A 10,210-nucleotide genomic window follows, 5' to 3' on the forward strand; every position below is an offset into this window, starting at 1 on the left:
GAGAAGCTATTGAGAGCATCTTGCAAACGAAAGCATGCTGCTCCAGGCGCTGGCAACTTGAATGACATAGTAATCGGTTTTGGTTTTGCATCTGATTGGTTAAGACAAGTTATAGATTTGTACTAGAGCAATCACAGAAATCACAGCGTAAAGTAAAGCAAAACTATTACAGTCACGGATAAATATCGACGCTTACTAGTTAGTAGTTAGTATTAGTAGTAGTAGTACTAGTAGTAGTTAGTAGCAGTTAATAAATGCCTTTGTTTGTAAATAGCTTCATAATCCAAGGTTCAAGATATCCCCTGGTGCTTAGGACCAAATCCATTTAAAAATTTACTCTACCATTTTCTACATCTAAACGCGAGTTTCTTCAATTGTATACCAACTGATTAGTCAATAAACACATCTTCAACAAATTTGTAGAGGCAGGTGTGTGTGTGTGATTTAGTTATTTACATATATTTTTGTTAAAACTCTTATCAACCTAAGTGTCTCTGAGGTATTGTAAAAAGAATGATCAGCCAAACTACGCATATTCATATAGTTTGCCTCTTACATCAGGGAGATTTAAGTGTTTTTTTTCAGTAAATGACCAGTAGTTTGTCCTCATCGTTTACCTGAGGTGTCAAAATTGCTTATTATTTAGTTTCTCATTAAATCATCAGAATCTTGGCTGAAAGATACCGCGGTGTTGACAAAGTTAAAAACCTGAACGACCAAGTCCGTGTCTTGAAGAACTCGTCATTTACAAAAGAAGTAGCAAATATACTCTTTTGTTTCACTAAAACTAGATGTAAAACCTGTTCAGGTGTTCCTTTGTTTTGCCATTATTGTCAATTAACGATTAAGTAAACTCTGTTTATATGAATTAATGAAATTTCTTTATCTTGTTCAGCAACGATAAAGAGTACTTCTTGCCTCAAATACCTCTGAAAAGTTTTACATGAAATTAAGTCAACAATTAAAATTGGTTAGGAAGCCATATAAGAGGTTCCTTTGCCATTTATTTTTGGGTTTTTGTACCGTGCTAAGTGCCTGACGCGTTTGTTTGTAGGAGTCGTAGCATGTTTCATTTTGGCAAAACAAATTTGCGTATTGACCTCAGTGTCAGCTTATAATACAGTAACAACTCTATAAAACTCATTAAAATTGTGTTTATTGTTCACAGTTCACTGAGCTGGCTGCCAATATGTTGGTGTTTCCTGTGTTACTGGTGAACGTGGCTTTCGGAGCTGGTAAGGCTGGAAAAAAATCTTTATAATTTCGATTCTTTCTTCAGATCATTGTATGCAATGTGCTTAGTTGTACAAAGTATTTCTTAGTCGATATTTCTTTAGAGATTAATAATGAAGCTGGGTTAACGTTCCTAAGCAAAAGGAGTACCTAAAAGACAGATGAATAACCAAAAATTAGAGATCTATCCAATTCGAACATCGATCATTAAAACTTAATGAATGATCGTTTTTACATCGCTTACCGGTTATATACAACGCTTCTTTGATTGATTGACCTATAGCTTGCAAAATAGTCCAAAACATTTTATTAGAAACTGTATAATAGATTTTTTTAAAATAAATAAGTAAATAAGCGGTTTTTTTTTCTCAAGGTCTCGTCTGCAATTTTGAAAAAGATTTCTGTGGTGGCATTCAAGAGAAACAGCCACATGACAAATTTGATTGGGACCGTCGGAGGACTCCAACATCGTCAAGTGGAACAGGACCATCGATTGGATACGGGGGAAAAGGTATGGAAAATAAAACTGGTCAAAAGCAGATCGAACTGAAAAAAGAATACTCGTACGTAATTTGTGTTCAGCAGCTCGATTTAAAAACTATTGAGAAAATGTGGAAAGTGCTTCGTGTCTCAAACTTTTTTCATTGTTTTCGTAAACTGGTGACTGTTCTTTTATGATGTCGAAGTTTGTCTGTAATTTTACTCGTGATTGACCAAGTGGACTCTCGATTTGCGGTTGTTTTAATTTCAAGCCCCAAATAGTTACAAACCGAATTTTATTCCCTTCGCACCCTATCAACGCCATTAAAACCTTGGTTCTGGATGTAACTTACCTATACGAACAATTGAAAGAAGAACGAGTCAAAAATTCGAAAAGTGGACAACTATCGAATAGACACGTGAAAGCCGTTGACTATAACCAGCTACCCCCTCAAGTGAGGATGAATAATTTTGATAAATTTCTTAGTATGAAAGCGATCAACGTGCCTTTTTCAGTGCAAGCTTCTTGTTTAAAAATTTGCTGATAATATATGTACTTGACAACTACAACAAACATGTTTTCTTCTTTCTATCCGCTGTAAAATTTCTAAGTGTATTCAACAGCTCAGTTTTGAATTACGATTTTTCAAAGCGAGTTCTGATGCTCATCCTTTCACTCATACGATATGATTAGAAGTCTCCACTCACATGCAAATTAAAGTCATTTTCATACCCATGGTTGAAATCAAAGGTTTACTTTGTTGTTGTTGTTGCTTTTTTTCAAGGATACTATGCATACATAGAGACGTCCAGCCCTCGCAAACAGGGAGACGATGCCAAATTAGTGTATAGACCCAATCTGGGGAATAGAGAATCGTGCATCTCGTTTTACTATCATATGAAAGGAAAAGGCATCGGAGAACTGAATGTAAAAGTGAATGGGAAAATAATTTTCAAGAAAAATGGTCAGCAGGGTGTAGACTGGAAAAAGGCGCAGATCAAAGTGAAAGAAACAGCTCGAATAGTGAGTGAGCCTGCGATACATCACAATTAAATACCATTTAACAATTATTAAATACTAACTAATACATCTAATATCAATAACTTTATAGTAATATGCAAGAACTGAAAAAAAAATGAACTAAATTAAAATATTACTTAATATTTCCTTTATATTATATTGCAGGTTATCTTTCAAGGAATCCGTGGAAGAAGCTGGCAGGGCGATATTGCTATTGATAATATTGAAATAGTTGGTTGTGGGGGAGAAGGTATTGAGTTAATCTTGTTATGGATGAATTTATCTCGCAGGAGCTTTATTTGTTTTGTATTTTTGTATTTGTAAGCGGTACTGGACGTCAGTCTAAATCGGTTTGAAAGAATCAACTACGGTTTGATAAAATTTAGTTGACGCACGGGTTTTTTTCTGTCTCTAGCTAAGTTTTTTATGTTAAAGCACTACAGTCTTTGAGTTCAAGACAGTTTTTACCAAACAGGAGCACATCATAACGGCCATTAATTCGTCCTCTTTGTTTAAGGTGGAGAGACACCCCCACCCCCACGAAAACCGAGCCCGCCGGTATCTCCCTCCAAAGGTCAGTGAAAATATCACATAATAATCATTAAAAATGCGCGGTGGTGCAAATAAGAAAATTTACTCGCGGATATTGCTTTGAACTGATATCATATTTACGTATGATTTATCATCTGTTGGGAAAAATTGGCATATGAATCACAGGGATGTTCTGTGCTATAATTTTAGGAGGTTGTGGAACACGTTCGTCTGTTAGGATCGTCGGAGGCTCGACTGCCAAGCATGGTGACTGGCCTTGGCAGGCGATGCTACGAAGCAGCTTTGGTTATCCCTACTGTGGAGGAACTTTAGTAAATCCATTTTGGATCGTAACTGCAACCCACTGTGTCAATGGAAAGTCACCCAGTGAAGTTTTTGTCCGGTAACAGATATATAAGTTAATTCACTTTATCGCGCTTTTCAACATGTGAGCTGTTGGTTACTCATTGGGAATGCTTTTAACTGAACTGTCAATCAGTTTGCGAAACTTTTCGGAGACAAGCTAGTACACTGTTTAAAAGAGTTCAAAACTTCATGTTCCTAGTATCAAAGACTTTTGAACTCTAACTGGCCATTTCTTTGTTTACGTTTCCTTTTCACTTGTAGTAAAACACCACAAAATAATATTAACGATCAGTCCAAGAAGTTTGCGTGTTCATTACATTTTTCTCTTGTCGTCCTTGGAATAAGCGGTAATGTCGGTAATAATATGTTTCATACTTAAAACATTGTTTATGGTTGTCTGTTTGTTTGTTTATTTTGTAGTCTTGGCGCCCATAGTCGTGTATCAGAGGTTGACACTGAACAGGATTTTAGGGTCACGAAGGTTATTACACACCCACTCTACCACAAACCAAAAAGTTACAGCCATGACATCGCACTCTTAAAATTAGACAAACCGGCTCGGCTAAACAGGTTTGTATCAACGTACTCTGTAATTTCTTAGAAATGCGTCGTATAATAGAATATATCCATAATCAAATCAATCTGGAAAATTTCGAACATTCCTCAACTAACAGCTATGAATCAGCGATCATCTTATGAAAGCTCATTTCTTTGTGAATTAATTTACGAGAAAAATCTGTTACTTGTTAAACTGAGTGGTGAGTATTTGCTAAACTTGATTTAACTTTGAAAAAATTCGTAGAAGTTATAATCACTTTTCCTTCCCTCCTCCATAAATAACTGTAAATAGTTTACTTAAAAGTTAATGATAAATTTTCCACCTTTTTTGCAGTTACGTGAATACCGCATGTCTTCCAGAAACTATCGAAGCGCCCGTTGAAGGGAAACGCTGTTGGATCACAGGCTGGGGTAGACTGTCCTCTGGGGGTGCCACACCGGATGACCTTCAGCAGGTCTCTGTTCCAATTGTTGGCCCCGCTCGCTGCGAGAAGGCATATCCAGATAAAATCCATGATTCAATGATCTGCGCAGGGGTGGATGAAGGAGGCATTGATTCCTGTCAGGGGGATAGCGGTGGACCGATGGTATGCGAGAGTGGCGGCCGATTTTACTTGCAGGGTGCGACCAGTTGGGGATATGGCTGCGCTGCTGCGGGAAAGTTTGGTGTTTACGCTAAAGTCAAGTACCTCCTGCCTTGGCTCAAAGAGAAAATGCGGCACAATTGAAAAAAGAAAATGAGCTGAACAAAGAAAAAATTTGACAATTGATAGTTTGATTGCAAGTGTAAGGCAATAACATGATACTAAAAACCCAAAGGATGTAGTAACTGAAGAAGATGCGAATAAATATTAACCTAATGCTACTCGAATCGAATAAATTATTTTTTTGTATACTTTTATCGCTGCCATCACTTTCATGGCACCAGGCCTCATCTTCACTGTCATCATGTTGCGGTGAAGATGAGGCCTGGTGCCATCAAAGATGGTAAAGAGATCGACCCTTGCACTTGGAAAATTCTTGAGACATAATCCTCAGCGTTACTGTCATGTTTGCGTGATGTTCTTAAGTATTGTTTGTCCGCCGAAGTATTTATGAAGAGCAAAATATTTGGTCAAAACTCAGATGGGAGGAAATATTGCTCCAGTGAAGGCCGTCAGGTTTTGACTTAACTTGGAGATATTTAAATTTATACAAAAGTGAAAAAGGCATCCAGAAGGAAATGAATCGAAGTAAAGAGTCTCCATTAGCCGAAACCCGAGGAGAGGTTGAAGGAAAGATTGTAAGGTCAGATAGCCATGCAACCATGTTAGATCTGATGGTCGAGCTAAGTAACTCTTCGTGGTAAACGTCACATTATTCAAAAATAAATCAAGTCACACGGCTTACTTTTTTAAAATTTTATTTTCGTAATTTTCGTAGTTTCACTGTAGTTGCTTCCTCAAGAGCTGGAACCTCATTTAACTTGGTAACTTAATTCCTAGCCATTTCTTTCTTCAGCCATTCCAAAAGGTATTTCACCCTAGCATAGACACCATACTTATTAGGCCTGCCACATCCTTTTCCCCAACTAGTCACACCCTGTAGGTAAAACTTTCCGCCGGTCTCACACACCATGGGTCCTCCACTATCCCCTTGACAAGAGTCAACGCCACCTCGGTCCAGCCCAGCACAAATCATGGACTCGTGAATCTGTCCCAAGTAAGACCACTCACAGCGGTTCCGTCCCACTATCGGCACAGTCGCCTGCTTCAGAACCTTCCCACTCGAGCCACCGACCGAAGCTGTCTTTCCCCACCCTGTGATCCAGCATTTGGTTCCTTCAAGTGGAGCTGGGATACTTTGAGGAAGACATACCAGGTTCACCTGCCTAAAAACAAGGAAGAGGAAAACAAAATAACAAAATCTATTTCAAATTAACGATATTCTTTACTGCTTACTCCTGTGGAGATAAAAAGCGTTCTCCTCTTTTTTTTTTGGTTGTCCCTATGGTCGGACTTTGCTGGGTTATTCAAAAGTTGCTTGTTCATTCTGAGCGAGTATGGCATGTCATCAACAATTTTTTAACGGAGAGAATTATTTTTTGAAAGATACAACTCAATACCCGCAAGAAATCTCCACCGAACAAATGGAAGCCAATACAGATGAATTGGCTGTTAACTAAGATTACAAAGCACAGATGAGTGCGGAGGAGTTCATCGCAGGGAAATCGGGAAGGAAATCCACTTGAGTAGCAAAGTGAAAGAGTTGAACCAAGAAAGTTAAGATTAAGATATACTGGAAACTTAAGATTTCAAACCTAGTGCCTTGAATTCAAATATTTAGGTCTTGGGGACATAAAATCATCACCAACTAAAGTTTCGGAGACTTTTGATTGATGAAAAAATATCCGCATTAAAACCAAAGGAATATTATCAGAGAACAGCATTAACCATGCCACGTCCATAAACGCTCCCGGACGAGAAAAACATTTCTGATATTTTGGGGGGATTGCAATGCACAGAGAGTGAACTCACCTGGTGAGTGCAGCCGGTCTATCCAGCTTGAGAAGTGCGATATCATGACTCATCCCAATTGGTTTGTGGTACAATGGGTGTAAAATAATTTTACTGGCTGTGAAGTCCTGTTCTGTTCCCATACTTTCTGACTGTTTGTGAGCACCAAGCCTGTAAAGAAAAAAAAAACATAACATATGTAAGGTTTTTCCTTTCTCTTCTCTACTGTTCTCCGTAAGGAAAAGTCAGGGAGAGGGGAAGGCGGCTTTTGCAGTTCATGCAAACTTTTTAAAGTGGCTGTATAGCTCAAACAGTCAAACAATGGTCGCTTTAGCTTCGTTTTGTTAGTCCTGATCATGTCAGTCTTGGTAACTTATTTCATGTTGCTTTGTATGCATCCTGGTCTAATTTTTCTGAAAATTTGAAAGATCTTAGTTAATTACACCTCTGTTTTTTGCTCACGTGCGGTAGATAGTGAAAAATTTTTCGATAGCCGGACGAAAAGCTTTTAAAGGAGTGAATCATGATATCATATGATATCGTTGGAAAATGTCAACGATAAAAGTCGTGGACTAACTGCGCATGCAGGGATACTCGAAGTACGAGAGCCACGAGTTAAAAAAACAAACTAACAAAATAGATATTGAGGATGAAATTTGCGGATTTTGCAGGATACGTTATAGTTCACTAAGATTCTGAAAGGAGCAGTCCACGCCTGTAATATTGTCCTCACGTCCAGTTACATGACCTGTCCTTATTTCATATTTTACCTGATATATACGGGATCTCCGCCTGCCTTCGAGACACAGTGACTGGCCGTGACAACCCACTGAGGAGCGACTAAGGTACCACCGCAGAACACATACCCAGTGGGAGACCACCTCAGCATCGCCTGCCATGGCCAAGCCCCCGGTGGTGCATTTTCACCACCAACTATCCTGGTGGTAGGACGGAAGCCACACTCGCCTGAAGGAAAAAGCTTGTTGGGTGTTGAGGGATTAAAATGCATGTTGTTACGTCCTTACTATCAAAAGCGTTGCTCAATTTACATCTCATAATAAAAACGGAAGATACCTGTTGGTGGAACCACTGTATGTGGACGAGGCGGCGGAGTAGTTTCTGGTTGAGGTGCTGGCGGTTTCATTGTGGCTATAGAAAAATTGTTTCAAATCATTAAGTGGTTAGGTACTTTTGTACAAACTGTCGGCTTTGTGAACGTTTATTGGAAAATCATCCATAGATAAATCACTAATTCTAAGGAAAAACCCTTTTTTGCCACGCACATATTGAAAATGCACCACATTCAATAATCAGCTCACTCATAAATTAAAATAATTCTGAATATTTCAAAAGTTAGGTCAACCGTATTCCTTTTTGTCCTACCATCTGTCCTCCACTTGGTTTGTCGAACGTGTGTGCGGAGAACCGAAATATTTTGAGGGGATAGCTTTACTTTCATTCAAATAAGCTGTAATCTTTCTCGTTTTACCAGTGTATACATACGAAAGGACTGAAGACCATTGCTATGGAACAAAATACAGATGAAACTAGTAAGAACTTACCTTGGCCACCACCCCCTTCCCCACAGCTTTCTATCTTCACTTCATCAATCGCCACGTCAGACTGGTGGCCTCGTCCTACAATTCCTTCAAACACAACCTGTTCGTGCAAATGGTAACATTTCAAATTAACGTTTGATTATTGATTTTCGCGTGAAAAAGGGGAGTATGAAATCAGTTTATTTGAAACGCTGCTAGTAGAGCTAGAGCTCTTCATCAGTTCAAATTATTTTCTCGCTGGTCATTGTGCCGTGGTAGTTAGCATACGGGGAGCTTTTTCTCTTAATCTCATTTTCAAGACTAATAAGCAGCCTGAGAACTTAGAGCCATATTTAAGGTTGAGTCACAAAAGCAAAGATCCTTACTGATGAAGCACCTCCTTCAACAGTGAACTCAGCTTTACGCCAGTCGTTTCCTTGATGTCCACTTTTCTCGAAAACTTGATTTCCGTCCACCAGCACCCGAAGCGTTCCCATTTGACCACCACGCATGTGATAAAAAAAGGAAATGCAGGTCTTTCCAGAAACAAGATCAGGGAGAATCTCTAACTTGGCGTTATCATCTTTTCTTTTTCGCGATGCTTCTATGTACATGTAGTAACCTGCAAGTGATGTTATATATTATATGATAAAGTGATACTATCACACTGACTCAAAAAAATGAAAAATCTACACGTCGTAATAATTTTTGCACTAGAGTATGGTGCGTTTGCGGTTTAAACAGAAGCGCACTAGCTCTGTGCGTTCTGCGAGTTTCATGGCGACATTTTCAAATAGCGCGACCTGTTACAACTACACTCACATTGATCCATTACGTTCGCACGTTTTGCGGGCCTACTTCGCCCTCAAGATAACCACGTCGCGCGAATGGAGACTTGTGGACATTTTTGGTTTTTAGGTCGCTGTTTTCGGATCAAAATGTGCTTATTTTGTGTGACCATTGTTTATTGATCACCTTAGGCCACTCGTTTATTTTCACCACAAAAGAAATGAAAAATAGTCTACCCTAAGTTTCTACGTTCTACATGCTGATGTCGCATCAATCTTAGATGAAAAATCTAATCTCAAACAACAATCGTTTTTGTCATGTGGGTACGAAATCTTTCGGCTTCAAAATTTGGCGGTCTGCATTTACGTTATATTACACTTCCTTAAGGAGCGCTACCTCTTCCTTTTGCGTCAGAGTAAGGACCTGTACCCCCGGAGGATGTCGCACCCTTTTTCCTGGTCCAATCGAACTTGTCATCTCGTCGTTGCACAAACCCACATTGGCTGCGATCGAAATTACAGTAAAATCCTGAAAAAGGGTAACAACATTTACTTGAATAAGATGACCTTTGCGTGGAGTTAACAATGCTGTAAATACTCTGGCAGTGTATACTCTGCCAGAAAAATTCTGTGAAACGGTTAGTTACTGATATCCTTTTAAAAAAAAACAATGCTAAATCGTTACGGCGAGAGGTGTTTTCTTAAAAACTCATACGAAAAGAACAATAGAATAAGATATTCATTAAGCGTCTGAGGGATTATTTTACGGCTACTATGTTCTATGTCTAACTAACATTTTACCATGGATCCTTCCCAAAAGCCCCACCAAAGAGGCGACCATGAGTAAAAACTTCATGTTCAACCAGAGGGAACTGGTATTTGAGGCCTGTCCACTTTCAGTTTAAATACATCAATTAAGATTAGCATTCAGAGTTTAAATACCTTTATCATTAACCCACAACTGTTAAAACAATGCATTTGCTTGAAAATCCGATTCCTAATTGAAGAAACCTATAATGCTTCAGAGAATTTCGTTTTCTTCGAATCTGAATAGGAAGACAAAATTCAAATACTTCGAACTTGTATATCGCTTGGGAATACCTTAATACCTAGGTGAAAAAGAATGTTACGTCAAGTTGGAAAAATACAATTTTACTGTGCTTTTTTTATCCGCCAAAAAAAAATTTTCCCAGCTTTGCA

The 10,210-nt window shown here is 38.6% G+C and overlaps 2 protein-coding genes across 3 annotated transcripts; one reads left to right on the forward strand and one right to left on the reverse strand.

Moving 5' to 3' along the window:
* Positions 1–1,002: 1,002 nt before the first annotated feature.
* Positions 1,003–5,057, forward strand: LOC113674603 (trypsin-3). Of its 2 annotated transcripts, none has more exons than XM_027191090.2 (8): positions 1,003–1,235; positions 1,607–1,744; positions 2,499–2,737; positions 2,900–2,984; positions 3,252–3,308; positions 3,476–3,668; positions 4,052–4,201; positions 4,524–5,057. In XM_027191090.2, the coding sequence occupies exons 1-8, from the start codon at positions 1,190–1,192 to the stop codon at positions 4,915–4,917; spliced, it is 1,302 nt and encodes a 433-aa protein (XP_027046891.2). In that variant the 5' UTR covers positions 1,003–1,189; the 3' UTR covers positions 4,918–5,057. The 2 variants fall into 2 exon arrangements, with proteins under 2 accessions (XP_027046891.2, XP_089053241.1); XM_089197115.1 differs by having other exon boundaries at positions 1,011–1,235; positions 3,479–3,668.
* A 517-nt stretch (positions 5,058–5,574) lies between these two features.
* LOC113674605 (trypsin) lies at positions 5,575–9,941 on the reverse strand. Its single transcript, XM_027191091.2, has 8 exons — positions 9,812–9,941; positions 9,408–9,539; positions 8,609–8,844; positions 8,247–8,343; positions 7,759–7,833; positions 7,455–7,650; positions 6,706–6,855; positions 5,575–6,059 (listed from the first exon to the last, which is right to left on the reverse strand). The coding sequence occupies exons 1-8, from the start codon at positions 9,864–9,866 to the stop codon at positions 5,663–5,665; spliced, it is 1,338 nt and encodes a 445-aa protein (XP_027046892.2). The 5' UTR covers positions 9,867–9,941; the 3' UTR covers positions 5,575–5,662.
* Between the last annotated feature and the right edge of the window lie 269 nt (positions 9,942–10,210).

This window comes from Pocillopora damicornis, chromosome 2 (assembly GCF_964200805.1).
Source record: "Pocillopora damicornis chromosome 2, jaPocDami1.2, whole genome shotgun sequence".
Taxonomy (NCBI): Eukaryota; Metazoa; Cnidaria; class Anthozoa; order Scleractinia; family Pocilloporidae; genus Pocillopora; species Pocillopora damicornis.

Bases quoted from the DNA above. Each gene is read 5' to 3' on its own strand.
- LOC113674603 (XM_027191090.2), top strand. From the start codon at position 1,190: ATGTTGGTGTTTCCTGTGTTACTGGTGAACGTGGCTTTCGGAGCTG. The intron at 1,236-1,606 runs GTAAGGCTGGAA...TTTTTTCTCAAG, and splicing joins GAACGTGGCTTTCGGAGCTG to GTCTCGTCTGCAATTTTGAA. The intron at 1,745-2,498 runs GTATGGAAAATA...CTTTTTTTCAAG, and splicing joins GATTGGATACGGGGGAAAAG to GATACTATGCATACATAGAG.
- LOC113674605 (XM_027191091.2), bottom strand. From the start codon at position 9,866: ATGAAGTTTTTACTCATGGTCGCCTCTTTGGTGGGGCTTTTGGGAAGG. The intron at 9,540-9,811 runs GTAAAATGTTAG...ACCCTTTTTCAG, and splicing joins GCTTTTGGGAAGGATCCATG to GATTTTACTGTAATTTCGAT. The intron at 7,651-7,758 runs GTATCTTCCGTT...TTTTTCCTTCAG, and splicing joins TACAGTGGTTCCACCAACAG to GCGAGTGTGGCTTCCGTCCT.